General features: G+C 40.2%; 1 protein-coding gene across 16 annotated transcripts in view; it reads left to right on the top strand.

Annotated features, from left to right (window-relative positions):
• Positions 1-19,796, top strand: part of YTHDF3 (YTH N6-methyladenosine RNA binding protein 3) — a 42,152-nt gene that overhangs the window by 11,249 nt on the left and 11,107 nt on the right. For 5 of the 16 annotated variants that reach the window (XM_023755483.1, XM_023755486.1, XM_023755481.1 and 2 more), the window contains 2 exons: positions 6,005-7,603; positions 10,799-11,276. In XM_023755483.1, the coding sequence (XP_023611251.1) occupies positions 6,005-7,603; positions 10,799-10,843 (1,644 nt within the window). In that variant the 3' untranslated portion in view covers positions 10,844-11,276. Of the gene's footprint in view, positions 1-5,943; positions 7,604-10,798; positions 11,277-19,796 lie in introns of those variants that run through there. The other 11 variants (XM_023755492.1, XM_023755491.1, XM_023755488.1 and 8 more) reach the window with 5 other exon arrangements.

Below are 19,796 nucleotides of genomic sequence, written 5' to 3'. Positions count from 1 at the left end.
TGCTGACATTGGTGGATAATTCCCCAAGTCTTTTTTATTGAACTTCTGAAACATTGTACAGTGTTCTCCTTTGGAAATTTGGGTGTTTATGAAGCAAAAATGAATATTAAGTTACCTTAACTAAAACAAAACACACACACACAAAATAAAAGACTCAGTTATAATTGAGTTGTATTAAAATGTCTTTAGGTTAGAACAGTGATCATAAACTTTTTCTTACTGTTCAGGTTTTCTTTGAGATAATAGAAAAACAACTGGCCTGTGGGCTAAAGGATAATAATTATAAATGATTTCAAAATTCTAACGAAGAATTTTTAATCTTCCATATTTTAGTTTTCAAATTAAAAAATCTAAAGGTAAAGGCTTAATCTATATTTTAATATAGCACTATGCAATTAAAGATTTAGAAAAATCTTTACAGTTGATTAGAGTAGCAGGTATCATCCCCATTTTACCAATGAAGTAACAAGGTTAGAGAAATTAATGATCAGTGAAATCACTGACATAGAAAGTGGAAGAGTATAGAATTGAGCCCAATCCTTGCCTACTACATCACATCTTGACTTTATATCTTCTTTTGTTTTTTGTTTTTGTTTTTGACTTTTTAAAATTCTCACCCGGGTATATGTTTTTATTAATTTGAGAGAGAGAAACATCAGAGTGAGAGAGAAACATCAATCAGTTGTGTTTCCCAAGCACACCCAACCAGGGGTTGAAACCTCAACCCTGGATGTGTGCCTTGACTGGGAATCTAACCCCCAACCTTTTGCTGTAATTGACCATGCTCCAACCAAGTTAGCCACCCGGCCAGGGCCAGGACTTTATACTCTTAAGATCTGGACTAGCTTTGAAACTATACAAATGTGCTTGATGGTTAAGTTACATTTTAAAGAGGCAGGTTGAGTTGTATTAATAAATATAACTGTTGACTACTTACTGTGTCGTAGGCACTGTATCTTTATTTCCTTTGAATAGCGGAGAAAAAAATTCAGAGTTGTATTTTGGCTACTTTCACTTAGCTGATAAGTGCCTAGGCTGGGATTAGAATTTGGTTGCCTTATGGGTTCACTTCAACCTTATATTAAACTAGAGGCCCGGTGCACTTATTCGTGCACCGTTGGGGTCCGTTGGTGTGTACTGCAGGGATCAGGCCACGGTAGACAGCTGGGGAGGAGCCCGAGCCCGGGCCGGGTGCCGTGCCACCGCTCAGTTAGCTCGCCATCCATGAGCCTGGTATCTGGCGCCCATTGGTCAGCTGAGTGGCACTGCTGCTGTGGGAGCGCACTGACCACCAGGGGGCAGCTCCTGCGTTGAGTGTCTGTGCCCTGGTGGTCAGTGCGCATCATAGCTTAGGCATATATATAGATAGATAGATAGATATAGATATATAGACATATATAGATATATAGATATATAGATATATAGATGTAGATAGCTCCTCAGGTAGTGTTTCTAAGTTTATGCTGTGGGTAAAGGAATTATGCATCTGTTATCAATTATCCATTGGTAATTATATCACTTTTTATATGTACATATTTCCCTTTCAATTCGTTTTTTAAATATAAGGGAAATCTCAAAAGTTTTACATCACTTTATTTAAAGGTGATAGATTTTAAAGAATGTGGTAGCTTAGGCCAGTGTGGCTCAGTTAGTTGAGTGTTGTCCCATGCACCAAAAGGTCCCTGTTCAGAGCATATGCCCAGGGTTGTGGACTTGATTCCCAGTGGGGGGCCTGCAGGAGGCAGCTGATTGATGTTTCTCTCCTCTCCTAACCTCTCTCTAAAATCAATAAAAACATTTTTAAAAATAGTAAAATTTCACTGTTACTGATCACTTTCTAAAATATGAATAAACTATTCATATAAACTAATAAAGCTATTAGTTTACATAAACTGAAATTGATTGTCTCATTATAATCACGTTTTAAGTAAAAGGTGAAAAAAAAAGTAAGTGTTGAGTTATTTTCCATTATCAGGAAGTAGAAATTTTGTTTTCTCCACTACCAAGGTACATTCCTCTAATTCAGCCGTGAGCAAACTACGGCCCACGTTTGAAATGAATAAAACTAAAAAAAAAAAAAAAGACCGTACCCTTTTATGTAATGATGTTTACTTTGAATTTATATTAGTTCACACAAACACTCCATCCATGCGTTTGTTCTGGCCCTCTGGTCCAGTTTAAGAACCCATTGTGGCCCTCGAGTCAAAAAGTTTGCCCACCCCTGCTCTAATTGATATTCCACTTAGCTAGCAATTAGAAATTAATTTTAGATTTAGCAAAACATTAGAAAACATTTCCAATTATTATCAAAGATCTAGTTATTCAAAATGTGTTGGCCATATCTTTTTTTTAAGACTTTAGTTTCCTACAACTTTGTTTTTACTAGAATCCAAACTGAAGCCTTGCCTTTTGAAAGGAGATTGCTTAAGTTACTGTCATAGAGCTAGGAAGAAACATCTCATTCAACTAAAACTACTGAGAGAACTGGTAAATAAATGGTTAGTATTTGATAAACTGGAGAAAACAGGCCATTTATCCAATATTAGAGGCCCGGTGCACGAAATTTTGTGCGCGAGGAGCGGGGGGAGGACTGGGGGGTCCTCAGCCTGGGCTGCGCCCTCTTGCAGCCCGGAACCCCTCGGGAGATGTCCGACTGCCAGCTTAGGACATCCCTCTCGCATCCTTCGCTTCTTACCACCCACCTACAGCGGAGGTGGGAGAGGCTACCGCCACTGCCTCTGGGCTTGCCAGCCATGAGCTTGGCTTCTGGCTGAGCAGCGCTCCCCCCCTGTGGGAGCGCACTGACCACCACGGGGCAGCTCCTGCATTCAGTGTCTGCGCCCCGGTGGTCAGTGCGTGTCATAGCAACTGGTCGTTCTGTCGTTCTGTTGATTTGCATATTAGGGTTTTATTATATAGGATTCTCAACATCTGTAGGTGATAGTAATAGCACTGCAGACAGCTTTCTCTGCTTATTTAGCCTGAGCTGTTTGTTTGATAGGCAGATATGACTAAATGGAACACATTTTAAAGTAATTTAAACTTGTTATTTTGGCCAAGCGCTAATTTTAGGGAGTAGAAAAAATCATGATTTTAAAAATAATTGACAAGATATCTAATCAAAGCCTTCACACCCCAATGGGTTTGGGTCTGTTCCAGCCCCAGAGGTAACAATTGGCAAACATTTGTTCCACATTAATTTAGTAATAGAGGTTGGTGACTTCCTTTTTTTTAGGAATCTGTACAGGTTACAGAATCAGTTAAAACTGAATTGCCAAAGAACTGTGGCCCAGGGACCCAATTCAGTCCATTCTATTTGAGAAATTCCTTGAGTTAGCAGCCTTTTTCAAAAGTAAATATGTGGCAGCAACCAGAGTTTATTTAGCTTGCAAAGCTTAAAATATATATTTGTTCTTTGACCTTTTGTTGGCTGACCCCTGAATTATCAGAATTATTAGAATTATTATATGTACTTTACGTATACATAAATTAGGAACTTGATATGTAACTGTTGTGCAAAATTCAGCATTTGTGAAGGTGAAATAAGAATATTCAAAATAAATTATGAGTATAATTTTGCAAACACTTTATTATGAAAAATGAACTTAAAAATGAACTTCTACCTGTTCTGCTTTTCCACTCCCACATCCACATAACTTACTGAGTCTAGGTTTCAGTGCCAACATTCTAAATTAAAACTTTGAAACTGATTACCTCCATATTTAGCCCAGCTCTCATACTCTTCCCTCATGGGGAATTTATTCACTTCCATGTGTTACGTGTCATTAGCTGTAGATTTTCTTTTACAATGAGTATCTTTTTTCTTTTTTTTTTCTTTTTTTTGATTTTTTACAGAGAGAGGAAGGGAGAGGGATAGAGAGCTAGAAACATCGATGAGAGAGAAACATTGATCAGCTGCCTCCTGCACACTCCCCACTGGGGATGTGCCTGCAACCAAGGCACATGCCCTTGATTGGAATCAAACCCGGGACCCTTCAGTTCGCAGGCCAACGCCCTATCCACTGAGCCAAACCAGCTAGGGCTACAATGAGTATCTTATATCACAGTTTAGGCATTTAATAAGTGTTTGGTTAAAATTACTAATAAATAGATACTCTAATAACTTTAAATTTAAAAATATTTTTAAAAATCGTTTAATCAATTATATAGATTATTCTGGCTGAACTTTAGTGATTGGTTGGTTATACTGTGTGTGTGAGTGTGTATCAACTTCATTGACTGGTAAAGTTTACTTAATTCATTGAAGAATTTTTTCATTGAAAACCAGTGTTGGTGATTTTGAACTTTTCCTCAAGAAGCTCTTATTTTTGTCTTTAAGTATAACAGTCAGTATTTCCACTGTTAATTTCGGTAAAGATGGCACTACTGTGGTGGTTCCAAAGATGCTCTTCATTTCTTTTATACTAATTCTGTGAACATTGTTGGAATATATTTTCAAATACAGTTAATAATTAACCTATGTATAGTTAATGAATATGTTCAACTAAATTAGTAAATAGTAACATGTGTATTTCCAGTTTTGAATACAGTAAAATGTACTTCATATCAAGTGAATGAAGTCATTTTTGTTTTCTTTAAATAGTATGAATTGAGAGTTGTTTTTTTAAATGCAATCTTTACTGGAAGTAGTAATATTATGTCATAATTATTAATTTAAATACAACCTTTATTTGAAACTTAATAGTAACAATAAAGCATCTCAGTTTTTAATGATTGGCCTTTACAAAAAATAATTTAAAGTGAATTCCAGGCAATATGATGTTTGCTTCCCATTTATATTGATGTACTTTCTTGAGTGAAAAAGCAGTGTTTTAGAATAGTCCCAAGAGACTAATGGCAAAAAAGGGGGGGGGGGGGGGCGGTTACATACTTTGCTCTGGGAAACTTAGAATATCTATAAAAATGAAGTGAATAATCAGTCTTCGAACTTTGACCCTTGCAAAGGGAATACTATTTCTTCTGACTGGATATTAGCTTAATTTTTTTCACCTTGCTTATTCTACAAATGCTAAAGGTCTGTTCGAGGCTTTAAAAATCACACCTACATCAAATTGTGAAAATCTGTTGTCAGGCCTGTTTGGAGCATAAGAAACACATATTCAAAAAAATCCTTAAATATTTTATTTTTCACATTGTGTAATAACAAATTTGAGTTTTTAAAAATAGAATTTGCTACCTTGGTTTTTGGCAAATCACTGAATGATTAGTTAATATTCAAAATAAAAGTTGATGTAATTGCAGTAATTTTGGGGGGAAATTGCAGGAACTCAATTTGTAAATGAAAATTCTGATCAGGAAGGTGATGTTTATTGTGTAAAATTTGGAAAATCTAATGAAAAGAGGCACCTGTTATCCTACCATTAAGAAACCGTAGAAAGGATTTGGTTTGGTTTCTTTTTAAAATGAGTGAGGCAAAATAAAAACAAATTTGGATCATGCTATACATATAATCATGAATCTTTGCTTCTCAGAGTGTATTTCTCTAATTTTTTTCTTAAAATTTCAAAATTTAACTGCTGAACTGGATTCTGTAATACAGATAGGCTATAATTTCTCTATTATTGGCATAGTTTTCAGGCTTTTTAAATTCTTGGTTATACATGTTTGTATACATCAGTTGCTTAAAATAAAGCTGGCTGTAAATGATGAATTTGTGTGGGCAAAATTTAGAAACCAATCTTTTGTAGAAAGTACAGTATTTTTAAATGGTGGTAGAGGACCAGATTCTTTAAACAAAAATAATTATCTTCCACCCCTAGCTCTGTAACAAAAAACTTGGAATTTTATAAACATTTTAAAGTAAAAATACTCATCAGCAAATTTTTCTGTTGATAAAATTAGGTTTGAAACTTTAATTTTGCTTATTTGGAACAGGTGGATTTGTTTTCATTTACTTAAATTTATTTGATTTTCATCTTTCAGATCCCCCCCCCCCCCACCTTCAGAGGAACTTTGCTCTTGATTATGATCTTTTGTTTTCCAGAGTAACAGCTATCCACCAATGTCAGATCCATACATGCCTAGTTACTATGCTCCATCCATTGGATTTCCATATTCTCTTGGGGAAGCAGCATGGTCCACAGCTGGAGACCAACCTATGCCATATCTGACAACTTATGGACAAATGAGTAATGGAGAACATCATTATATACCAGATGGTGTGTTTAGTCAACCTGGGGCATTAGGAAATACCCCTCCATTTCTTGGTCAGCATGGATTTAACTTTTTTCCTGGTAATGCTGATTTCTCTACGTGGGGGACAAGTGGATCTCAGGGACAATCAACGCAAAGTTCTGCTTATAGTAGCAGTTATGGCTATCCACCTAGTTCTCTTGGGAGAGCTATTACTGATGGACAGGCTGGATTTGGCAATGATACTTTGAGTAAGGTGCCTGGCATTAGCAGTATTGAACAAGGCATGACGGGACTGAAAATTGGTGGTGACCTGACAGCTGCAGTGACAAAAACTGTAGGTACAGCCTTGAGCAGCAGTGGTATGACTAGCATGGCAACCAATAGTATGCCCCCAGTTAGCAGTGCAGCACCTAAACCAACCTCCTGGGCCGCCATTGCCAGAAAGCCTGCCAAACCTCAACCGAAACTTAAACCCAAGGGCAATGTAGGAATTGGAGGTTCTGCTGTGCCACCACCTCCTATAAAACACAACATGAATATTGGAACTTGGGATGAAAAGGGGTCCGTGGTAAAGGCACCACCAACCCAACCAGTTCTGCCTCCTCAAACTATAATTCAGCAGCCTCAGCCATTAATTCAACCACCACCATTGGTGCAAAGCCAACTGCCTCAACAGCAGCCTCAGCCACCACAACCACAGCAGCAACAAGGACCTCAGCCACAGGCTCAGCCTCACCAAGTGCAGCCCCAACAGCAACAACTGCAGAACCGTTGGGTAGCTCCTCGGAATAGGGGAGGTGGCTTCAACCAGAACAATGGAGCGGGCGGTGAAAACTTTGGTTTAGGTGTTGTTCCTGTCAGTGCTTCACCTTCTAGTGTAGAAGTGCATCCAGTGCTGGAAAAGCTAAAGGCCATAAACAACTATAATCCCAAAGACTTTGACTGGAACCTGAAAAATGGACGTGTGTTTATAATTAAAAGCTATTCTGAGGATGACATTCACCGTTCCATTAAGTACTCTATCTGGTGTAGTACTGAGCATGGTAATAAGCGTTTGGATGCAGCTTACCGTTCCCTGAATGGGAAAGGCCCACTCTATTTACTCTTCAGTGTGAATGGCAGTGGACATTTTTGTGGAGTGGCTGAAATGAAGTCTGTTGTGGACTATAATGCATATGCTGGTGTCTGGTCTCAGGATAAGTGGAAGGGCAAATTTGAAGTTAAGTGGATCTTTGTCAAAGATGTTCCCAATAACCAATTACGGCATATTCGCTTAGAAAATAATGACAACAAACCAGTTACCAATTCAAGGGACACTCAAGAGGTACCCCTAGAAAAAGCTAAGCAAGTGCTTAAAATAATTGCTACCTTCAAGCATACCACCTCAATCTTTGATGACTTTGCACATTATGAAAAGCGTCAAGAAGAGGAGGAAGCCATGCGTAGGGTAAGAGTACAGTAATTTTTGTGTGTAGGGTCTTTTTATTGGGGTACTATGCATGGATGGGTATTTAATGCCTTTTAATATTACATTTTGAGTTTAAGAACTTTACTCTGAAGGAAACAATCACTTAGTTTAGAAACAACTTTACAAAGATCCTTGAAGACCCTGTGATGTCATATTTGAAACATTTCTCCTTTCCAAGGGGGTAACCCTTACTCTCTGAATTTGCTTTTTGCCTATTCTTCATACTCCTCAGGTGATTAAGGTTATTGAGTCGTGTTTATCAAAGCTCAGTGAATTCTGCGTTTATAATTAATCAGGCTTGAGAACTAGCAAGGGACTCTAATCTTAAAACATTATTTTTATGGAAATAACACGTCTGGAGTTTGAACCAAACAGTTTTTAAATAAATGTTTGAACATTATTTATTTTGTATTTATGAGAAATAAAATATTTTTCCCTAAAACTCCTAAAGCTTTTTTATAATTATGCAGTTAGAGCACTTGTACAAAATGTAGACGAATTTGACTTTAGGAAGGCAGCTAAGAGTTGGGAAGACATGGGGCTTTAGATGTAGATTGCAGAATTTTATTTCTTCAGTTATTTACCTTTGTTGAGACTGTAAAGGAGATTTCTCAAGAAGTTACTCATTGTTCATGTTGCATCATATTGGCCAGATTTGATCAGAGGGCACACAGCAAGATAGGCTGGGGAATGTTTTCTGTTTTAGACTACAAAAGAAAATTGGTGTGGGGGAGGGTGCTAATTTTAGGAGAAAAAGGGGATGGATGGAGTAAGAAACTAACAGATTTTTCCATAGACAGTACATTTAAAGTTATTTTCAAATAAGGGATAAAGTTAGAAGCTTCTCCAATAAATTATGATGGTTGCTATGGAAAGCTTGCATGTAGAAATTGAGATAAAACAGGAACTAAAGTTGATTCCTATCTGTGTGTAAACATAAGCATCTTGTGGCTACTTGATATTTGCAAAAGAGGGAACTATTTCAGTTAACATTTCTTACTGGTGAAGCATGTGAAATGATCCTAGAGCAGTAGTTGCCATACATTTTAGGACACATACTTATCAATTAGGGTGCTTCTTGAAAATGCAGACTATTGAGACCACCCCAGGCAATCTGATATATTTGATAAGGGACCTGGTAGAGTATATTTTTAATCAAGCACCTCGATAATTTTGCTGCTAGTGATTCTTGAACTGAATTGTTAGAAACTTTGCTTCGGAATAGTACAAATGGCTATTTAATATTTAAGGCCCTGCTTAACCGTTTGTAACTGCCCTTACAAATAATGGATCAGGAGAAATGATTTGGGGTATGAAAGGCGGGATGCAAGTAAAGATTTTGTTTTAGGATGTGCTGATTTTAAGGTGCTTTTGAGAAATATAGATAGTGAAATCTCTTTGATTAGACAGTTAGATGTGGGAGTCACAGATGGGGACTTTCTTGTTCTTAAACAGATAATTCCACTGCCCTTACAAATAATGGATCAGGACAAATGATTTGGGGTATGAAAGGCGGGATGCAAGTAAAGATTTTGTTTTAGGAGGTCACCCTTTTATGTCTTTCCACAATTCTTCTCTACCCAGTCTGAAATTTTAATTCTAGGTTGTTTTTTAATTATATGGGGACTTTCTTGTTCTTAAACAGGGTCTTTTTATTGGGGTACTATGCATGGATGGGTATTTGAACTTTAAAATTTTACATTTAAATTGTTTTATTGTTTACAGCCAGTCTTTTTATGTCTCACTCACCTTTGACATATTTGCTTTGGATTTTATTTAGCTTATTGTATTATTTTTTAGGAAGAGTAGCTGATAATATTTTTATTAAGCCCTTCTAAATGCATGAAAATGCCTTACTTTGACCATAATAGAACAATAGTTGACCTGGATATAGAATTTTTGAGTCACAGTCTTTTCTTTCAGGCTTCATTTTATAGCTTTATATTTCTATTACATATAAAAGATGTCTGAGGCCAGCCTAAATTTCCTTTCTTTGGAAATAACTGTTTCTGTGTGCATAAAAGATTTTTAATTCTTTGTCCAAAGGCCAGGTTTTCATTTTCTTTTCTAATAATGTCAAAGAATGTTGAATCTTTGAACATTCTTTCAGTGCCATTGGTTCTTACCATTTTTTTTTTTTGCATTTGGAGAATTTCTCAAATTTGAATTTTCATGACATTGATGTGATTTGCTTTGTGTTGATTTTGTGACTTGTGAGGTTCTGCATTCTTCAGTGACATGTCTGCTTATGTTATCACATCTAGCTCCCATTTATTTCAGTTGATTGATTTCTTACCTGAATTTTTTGATGCCTAGTTGATTTAATTTTTTGGGTCACAAAGATGACTGTTCACAGCCTATCTTTGCTTCCTATAATGATTATTTTTAGGAACTTCTTCCTCTTCCATATCCTTTTTAACTTGTTTCTTTTATTAAATATACATACAGTAAAATTGTAAATTCTCCTTTGCTGCTGCTCTCTAGTTAAGCCTTCTCCTTTTTAACCCTAATTCACTGATCTGTTCTGTCTCTAGGAAGCATTTTCCATAATGTCAGAAATTACAGTGTGTACTCTTTTAAGACTGGCTTCTTTCACTCAGCATGCTATCTTTGCAGTTTGTTGTTTTGTATACCAATTCTTTGTTCTTTTTAATTATTACTAAGTACTATTTCCTTGTATGGATTTACCAATTTATCCATCTGTTCTTTCTTTGAAGGACATTTGATTATTTCCAGTATTTGAAGAATGTAAATAAAACTTCTATAAATATTTGTATACAAATCCTTTAAAAACATTTTTAAATCATACAGTAAAATTCACCTTTTTGGTGTGGACAGTTCTATAAATTTTAACACATTTGTAGGTTTGTGTAAACACTACAATCAGGATACAGAATAATTCCATTATCTCTCCAAAACTATCTTGTACTATTCCTTTGTATTTATATTCTTCCCCCAAGTCTAACCTCTGGCAGCCATTGCCTGGACTCATTATAGTTTTGCTAGTATCTTTTTTTTGCAATATAGGTTGACTCTTTTTGGCTTTTTTTTCCTGATCATCCAAGTCAGGTATTTGTCCCTAAATAGCATGCTTTTTGTTGTTGGTGGTCTCGGTGTTTCTTTGTTTTGTACTTTAATGCTTGGTGTTAGTTGCATATTTTCTTCCCATTGCAGATGTGGAAATGGGAAAGGCATGGTGAAGTTGACTTTACCAATTAAGCAATTCATCAGCCTGTGAAGAGTAAGAAGGTAGAGCCAGTACAGTGGATATGCAGGTGAAATTTTTGAAACCACCATGTCAGGAAAGTTTTCCTGCATATTAACCGTTTAACACTTGGGGTATCATGTGTCTTTGCCCAGTTTTCTTCCTGATGCTATTACCTCTTGTCGAGGCAGAATTTGTAGATTTTCATTTGTAAATTTTCTCTTAGATGTACTTGACTTGCACTTTGGCTCTCCAGCAAAACTGCTTTCAAAATATTCTTGATATCCTAGTGATGAAGGAAGGATGTATATATATTCTAGGTCCTTCTGTGCTCTATCCAAAAAGACAAATTAGTAGTGTTTTGGTAGGATTCTCTTTACTTGTTGCACTTTTAAAAAAAAATTTTTAGAATATATTTTATCGATTCTCTACAGAGAGGAGGGGAGAGGGATAGAGAGCTAGAAACATCGATGAGAGACAAACATCGATCAGCTGTCTCCTGCACGCCCCCCACTGGGGATGTGCCCGCAACCAAGGCACATGCCCCCGACTGGAATCGAACCCGGGACCCCCGAGTCCGCAGGCCGACGCTCTATCCACTGAGCCAAACCATAGAGCCAAACCAGTCAGGGCACACTTTTAAAATTTTTAAATAAAAGTAGTTGCAAGTCATTAGTTAAACTTCTCCTTTAACATGACCCCCTCTTTCTTGTATTTAGCTGAAATTCCTCAAAGCGTATGATAATGTGAAGATTACATTTTTCCCAGGTGCATGTCCTTCAGACCATCGGTAAAGAAGGGTTTCTTTCTTTTTTTAAAAAAAAATATATTTTATTGATTTTTTTCAGAGAGGAAGGGAGAGAGATAGAGAGTTAGAAACATCGATGCGAGAGAAACACCGATTAGCTGCCTCCTGCACATCTCCTACTGGGGATGTGCCCGCAACCCAGGTACATGCCCTTGACCAGAATTGAACCTGGGACCTTTCAGTCCGCAGGCCGACGCTCTATCCACTGAGCCAAACCGGTTTCGGCGAAGAAGGGTTTCTTAAGACACAAAACACTAATTATAAAAGAAAAACTGATAAAATTTGATTATATTAAAATATGCTCATGAAAAGATGATTTAAAGAAAGTAAAAAGACATGTTAGGAGCTGGGAGAAATTTGAACATAACTGACCAAAGATTAGTATCAAAAATAAAGAATATCTATGAGTCAATTTAAGAAAAAGATAAATAATCTAGTAGAAAAGTGGGCAAAAGATGTATGGATAGTCCTTTCATGGGAGGAAACAATAATGGTTAATAAGTACATAAAAAGATATTCAGTCTTAATAATAATTAGTAAAATGATAATGAGAAAATATTTTATGTTCATTTATTTGGCAAAATTAAGAAACTTAATAGTATCAAGTATTGGAAGACTGCAGATCAACAAAATCTCATAAATTTGCAGATGGGAACCTTAAATTGATAAAGCCATGTGGAGAAGCAGTTTTGTAAGGTATATATTCCATATACCTTATAGTTCAGCAGTTTTCCTTCAGGATAGATATGTAAGAGAAACTTCCCCCATACCCCAGAAGACATACAACAATGTTCTTAGTGGAAACAAGTGATAATAGTAAAAACAAAACAAAAAAACCAAGGACTAACCCAAATGTCCATCAGCAGGAATACAGCCAAAACACATTGGTGCAACATTAATATGGTGGAATGATTGAACTATATATCTACTTGCAACAATATGAGGGAATCTCTTTTTTTCTTCATCTTTTTATTTAAAAATAATTTGTAATTTATTTGGAAATATAAGAATAGTATGTAGAACATTCAGATTGACCTGTTAACATTCTTTCCTATTTGCTTTGTTGTTGTTGTTTTTAACAATTTCAGAGTAATTTTCATATATCGTGTTTCTTTCCCCAAAAAAGTATAGTGTATATTTCCTAAGAATAAGGATATTCTCTAATATAATTGCAGTATTCTGTTAGTTGATCCATAGTATCCTTTAAGCCTTTTTTTTTTTTTCTTTAGTGTAGGATCAGGCAAAGGTCCTTTAGCCAAAACAGTTTTGACAAAGAACAATTTTGGAAGGCTTATATTAATCTGACTTCAGATCTTTGCCTTCCCCAAATTCGTGATTATTTTTTCTTTGCTTTTTCATAGAAGTTTTGTGCTTTAAAATTACACATATATGTCTATAGTGACAGTAGCTTTCTCACATTTCTCTTCTTACTGTGCTTATGTTTTTCTTTAAATTCTTGAGTCTACTTGTGATAGACAAGGACTTCCAAAAGCTAATTCTATCTTGTCATTGCTGGATCTTTTTTATGGTTTCTAAAAATTTTTATTCTGGTTATTTTGGCAATGGAGGAATTCCCCAGCTTGCCTTGCCAGGAAAGCACCCTATGGAGGAGCCGACCAAACATCCTGTCTTGTTATATAAAACTTGCAAGTCAGGCTATTTTAGAATGAGGGGTATTGGTGAAACTTAAAACAACAGGAGAACTCCATACCAGTTATTGTAGTATTTGTATAGTTCTTCATTCTTAAATTTCAACACAGAATTTTGTTATGTTTGATAAAAGAAGATATCAAGCTTGTTGAAAGAACAACCAGAACAAACCCATTAAAAGAAATATTTGCCGAAACCGGTTTGGCTCAGTGTCTAGAGCGTCGGCCTGCGGACTGAAAGGTCCCAGGTTCGATTCCCGTCAAGGGCATGTACCTTGGTTGCGGTCACATCCCCAGTAGGAGATGTGCGGGAGGCAGCTGATCGATGTTTCTCTCACATCGATGTTTCTAACTCTCTATCTCTCTCCCTTCCTCTCTAAAAAATCAATAAAATATATTAAAAAAAAAAAGAAATATTTAATACAGGGAGCAAAAGGTAATTTAAAATATAAACAAAATTTGATTTGTTGTTAGGGAGGATTTATGTATAAAAAGAAAAGAAAGCCAGAAAATGTTATTGGAAATAAGAAATGTGATTCTCATAATAAAAAAGCAGTGAGCAAGCAGAATAAAACGTTCATGTTTTAGGTCCAGGTGATGATCTGGAATTTCGAATCAAAGAAATTTCCAAATGTGGAGCAATAGAGGTGAAAATATAAAGTGTGAAAGATGTGGTGGAAAAAGGGGTTCACTATCTCTCAGTGTTTAAAAGAGTACAGGAAAAAGCAATGGGAAGAATGATTAAAGAAAAGTTTCCATACTCAAAGATATACGTTTTCAGAAGTATGGACTCACTGAGTGACCAACAGGATAATTTAAAAGAAAAAGAAAAAAAAAAGACAGGATAAAGATATTTTAAAAGCTTTCCAAGCAAGAACAAATTACTAAGAAAGGAGATTATCATGGGAATTCCAATCTACAGCTCTGGATTCTCACAAGTAAAATGTATTTGGGAGTGGAGAGGAATGGGGTATATTGTTTTTAAAGATGAGTGTTGAATTCTGTCAATGAGGGGGAGGCAAAATAAAGATTTCAGGTATAAAAGAGCTTAGCCAAATTCTCTTTATGAGAAAGTTACTTGAAGAGCTATTTCAGCAGAGTGAAAAAGGAATTCAAGAAAGATAATAAGACCTGGTAGCTGGTTATACTAGAACAATATCTTTCTCTCAAAAGCGACTCTATAGGCATTTTGAATAAGACTGGTCTTCATTGTATATAATGTGTATCAGGGCTGTATGCATTTCTCCACTTTCTGTTAAATGGCACTATGGTCTTTGAAGCCCGACAAATGAAATGAGCCCTCACTTGGAAACCACTGACCTTGGAGATGGGTGTGAAGGAAAAAAGAAAAATCTAGCTAATGTTTGTTCTCATTGGACCGTAAGCTGGCTTCATGAGAGCAGAACTTCTTTGTTCTCTGCTCAAGCCCTAGCACCTAATAGTTGGCACATAGTGTTTAATAAACATTTGTTAAATGAGTAAATGCTTAAAAAATTTTTTTTTGAAATTTGAATGTCATAGAATTTTTCTTATTGGTTTAATTACTGTACTTTATTTGGGAACTAAGTACTTAATCATTCAAGTTATGTAATGTTGCCTATTGGTTTTTCCATTTGTAGAAATGTATAATCTCTATATATAAAAAGCCAGTGACCGGAATGCCGGATGAGTGGTTGCTATGACGCCCACTGTGGCCAGCAAACCGGCCCAATTGGAGGGGGTGGGGCCAACCGGCCAACCTCCTGTGTCCCCTCTCCCCAGCCGGCCCCACCCATGATTGCCCCCCACCCTGATCAGGGGCAGGACCAGCCAACCGCCTGTGGCCCCTCCCCCCAGCCAGCTCCGCCCCCAATGGGCCCCTACCACCCCAATCAGGGGCAGGGCCGGCCAACTGCCTGTGGTCCCTCCCCCTGGATGGCCCCGCCCCTGATCGGCCCCCTTACACCAATTGGGGTGGGGCCAGCCAGCCAACCATCCATGGCCCCTTCCCCACCCGCTGGCCCCTGATCAGCCCTGCCTACCCTATTCGGGGGCAGGGCTGGCCCACCGCTGCCAGCCTCACCCCGATCAGCCCCACCACCCTAATTGGTCTGCTGCCCCTCCCCACAGCCAGCTCCGTCCCCGATCGGCCCCCTTCCCCCTCACACACACACCAATCGAGGGTGGGGCTGGCCGGCCAACCTCCCATGGCCCATTCCTCCCCGGGCCACTGATCCCCGATCGGCCCCCCCCCACCCCATTTGGGGGTGGGGCCAGCTGGCCCAACACTCACAGACCCTCCCCATGGCCAGCCCCACCCCCAATGGGGGCGGGGCCCACCGGCCAATCGCCACGGCTCCTCCCCCCAGCCAGCTCAGCCCTGATAGGGCCCCTATCAGGGCAAGCCATCTGTCCAGCCTCCCACCGTCTCCTCTTCCCAGCAGGCCCGGCCCTGATCCGCGCAGATGGGGGCCGGGCTGGCCGGACCCCACCCATGCACAAATTTGTGCACTGGGCCTCTAGTAATATTATTAATAGAGCTGACTTTCCTACATTTATATAATGTATATGAGGCCCCTACAGGTAGTGTGGAGCCAGCCTGTCCCTGTACTTTGTAAATATTTTCAAGTTGTAATGATATAAAGCATAGATAAGTTGTTGTTTTTCCCCATCCATTCAGTTCTAGAAAAATCCTTTGTGCCAGAAAGTGTCAATGGGACCAAAAACAAATTTCCAAAGTCAGAATATTGAAGTCTCAGTTCTACACCTTCTCCATGTTAGAAATCCCCTCTTTTTTTTTAAAAAAAAATGAATAACACAAAGTTCCTTAATATGACCACTGCTCCAACATGCAATACTCAAAACCACATTGCCATGGCAATCCCTTGTGTTCTTTTAGCTTTCCATTTTGATTTCTTATTATTAATCCTCAGGCAAGCTTTCACTCCCTCCTGATGGTCACTGTTATGGTGATGTATGCTTTAGCTGATTCCTCAATATTGCACATCAGTCCAGTTCATATCCCTGTTCGTGGAGCAGCTTTGGCAGCTTCACTGTTTTATTTCTGACCCTGTCAGAAGGAAGCAGAGGCAAGGCTTATGGGACTGTGTTTATAGTGTCTACAGTAGTGTATAGTATGTGCTAGGCCTTCACATTCAGTCACCACTCCCAGAGCCATTTTCTGTCCTGCAAGCTCCTGCCCTATACCATTTTTTATCTTTTATACCATATATTTATTGTATTTTTTTGTTTAGTTACGTTTAGATAGACAAATGCATACCATCTAATCTAATAAAAGAGAAACATGCAAATTGACCGTACCTCCGCTACGCCCATCAGCCAATCAGAGCGGCTATATGCAAATTAACCCAACCAAGATGGCGGCTGGCAGCCACGGAGCTGGAGCAAGCAGGAGGCTTGGTTACCCTGGCGATGGAGGAAGCCAAGCTTCCTGCCTCCCCTGGCCGGCTATGGCCTCTGCTCAAGGCAACAAAGTTTCAATTATAAAAAATAAATAAATCCCAGATACCTGCTTCCAGCCAGCCTCCACTGGGAGCTTGGGTGGCTGGGGGCCGTGGCCAGCCTGCAAACAGCCATCAGACCCTCACCTAGGAAGGCCACACCCTCATTGGGTGAGGATCCCCACTGAGGGGCTTGGCCAGCCTGCAAACAGCCATCAGCCCCTCATCCAGACTGGCCAGGCACCCCAGCAAGACCCCCCCCCCCAAAGGGGGTGTGGCCAGCCTGTAAACGGCCCTCAGCCTCTCACCCAAGCTGGCCAGGCACCCCATTGGGGACCTCCACCCTGAAGGGGCTGTGGCCAGCCTGCAAACAGCCATCAGCCCCTCACCCATGCTGGCCACACCCTCATGGGGTGAGGGTCCCCACCCTGAAGGGGCTGTGGCCAGCCTGAAAACAGCCCTCAGTCCCTCACCCAGGCTGGCCAGGCACCCCAGCGGGACCCCCATCCTGATCCGGGACACCCTTCAGGGCAAACCAGCTGGCCCCCACCCATGCACCAGGCCTCTATCCTCCTATATAATAAAAGGATAATATGCAAATTGACCCTAACAGTAGAACGACTGGGAATGACTGGTCACTATGACACACACTGACCACCCGGGGGCAGACGGTCAATGCGGGAGCTGCCCCTGGGTGGTCAGTGTGCTCCCACAGGGGGAGCTCTGCTCAGCCACAAGCCAGGCTGACGGCTGCCAGTACAGCAGTGGTAGTGGGAGCCTCTCCCGCCTCCTCAGCAGCGCTAAGGATGTCAGACTGCAGCTTAGGCCTGCTCCCCGCTGGCAAGCGGGCATCCCCTGAGGGCTCCCGGGCTGCCAGAGGGATGTCTGACTGCCAGCTTAGGCCCAATCCCCCGGGAGCAGGCCTAAGCCAGCAGGTCGTTATCTCCTGAGGGGTCCCAGACTGCGAGAGGGCACAGGCCAGGCTGAGGGACCCCCTCCCCCCCGAGTGCACAAATTTTTGTGCACCAGGCCTCTGGTTGTGTAATAATTGCCTTTAGTATTTAGTACAGTAACATGCTGAACAGGTTTGTAGTGTAGGAACAGTAGTAGGCTGCACCACATAGCTTATGTGTGTAGTAGGCTATACCATTTAGGTTTGTGTTAATGCACTCACAATGACAAAATCATCTAATGGCACATTTCTCAAAAAAACATTTCCATCATTATGTGATGTGTGATTATATATTACACTCTTAATTTCTGAGTGAAACGGACGTTGTCTCTTGGCAGAAAACTTGAAAGGTGTTTTAACTCTAGTATCTTACACATTTGATTATCGATATTGATGGTGCTCTCTTTTGCGTGTGAAATCATATTATGGAGTGCAATAATAGAACGAGGCTATAAAAGGCTACTTGTGGGCAATTTCACTACTGAACGATAATCTGGAATGTAATCATTTTGTCATGTTTACTGTAAAGCAGTGGTTTCCAACCTTTTTTTGCCACGCCCCACCTAAGCATCTCTAAAATCCTGATGTCCTCCTCTCCCCCTGTGACATATAATTCTTATTATTCAAAAAGTGAACTCCTATTCACGTAGGGAAGCCTAAAAGGCCACTAACTTGGTCTAAACAAGCTTCCAAAGAACATGGCATCCATGAAAGAGAAACATAAAAGAACAAAGGACAGTTGAAGTACTGAGGAAATCACTAAGAAATTGTTAACACTTGGGTTGCGGGAAACGAGTTAAGTTGGCTCGCGTGAATTGCGCGTACTCCGCGGGAGCCGTCTTAAACTCGGTTCATATAGATTTGCGGTGGAGTGCGGGAAACGTGTAAAGTAGGGAAGCCTAAAAGGCCACTAACTTGGTCTAAACAAGCTTCCAAAGAACATGGCATCCATGAAAGAGAAACATAACGCGCCATCTTATATTTTGGCGGGAAATTCACCCGCAACCCAAGTGTTAAAAAAATAATATGAAGTGATATGAAAAAATAGCAAATAAAGTTTCAAAACATAATAGAGAACTGATATGCATAAATATGTCACACTATCTACACTAATAAAAGAGAAACACGGTAATTAGCGTACGACCGCTACCCTTCCCATTGGCTAATCAGCATATCCTTATGCAAATTAACTGTCAGCCAAGATGGCGGCCGACAGCCAGGCAGCTGGAAGCGAACATGAGGCTTGCTTGCTCCAGTGACTGCAGACTCCAACGTTCCCCGCCTGACTTGCCGGCCTCTGAGCTGCAACTCTAAGAAACATTGTAACAAATATAGAAGCTAAACAAAACCCCAGAAACCAGCTTTCAGCTGGCCGGGATCTCAGAGCTGGAGTTATACATTGTTTCGATTATAGAACGGCAAACAAACCAGATACATGCTTTCAGCAGCGGAAGCCTCAGAGCTAGAGCCAGAGCTAAAGCTGGCCCAGAATAAAAAAAGAAAAAAAGGAGCGGTTGGGAGCTTCAGTCAACTGCCAGCCTGAAAGCAGCCCTCAGCTCCTCACTCAGACTGGCCAGGCACCCCAGTGGGGACCCCACCCTGAAGGGTGTGAGACCAGCTGCAAACAGCCATCATCACCTCATCCAGGCTGGCCAGGCATCCCAGTGGGGACCCCCACCCTGATCCAGGACACCTTCAGGACAAACCAGCCGGCCCCAGGCCTCTATCCTATATAGTAAAAGGGTAATATGCCTCCCAGCACGGGAATCAGCGGAACTGTGAGGCCTCCTGGCACCGGATCAGTGTGACAGGGGGCAGAGCCCAAACCCCCTGATCGCCCCTGCGGCTCTGTGTGGTGACAGGGGTGGCGGGTGCCCCAACAACCCCCCCCCCCCACAGGGCCCTGGTTCTTTGGTGTGACAAGGGTAAAAGCCAATAAACCTCCCCCATTCAAGCCCCTGCCCCTGAGTGGTAAAAGTTGGGAAGCGCCCCCAACCCCCCTTGAATCCGCCCCTGGTTGTGTGGGTGAAAAGGGGGCGGGGGCCCAAAATCCCCCTATCGGCCCCTACTCCTGGGAGTGAAAAGGGGGGAAGGTCCCACCAACCCCCTGATCGGCCC

The sequence above is a fragment of the Myotis lucifugus genome, unplaced genomic scaffold (assembly GCF_000147115.1).
Source record: "Myotis lucifugus unplaced genomic scaffold, Myoluc2.0 scaffold_77, whole genome shotgun sequence".
Classification (NCBI taxonomy): Eukaryota; Metazoa; Chordata; class Mammalia; order Chiroptera; family Vespertilionidae; genus Myotis; species Myotis lucifugus.
The sequence above is the reverse complement of the archived record's forward strand: the minus strand, read 5'-3'. Positions and strand labels throughout refer to the sequence as shown.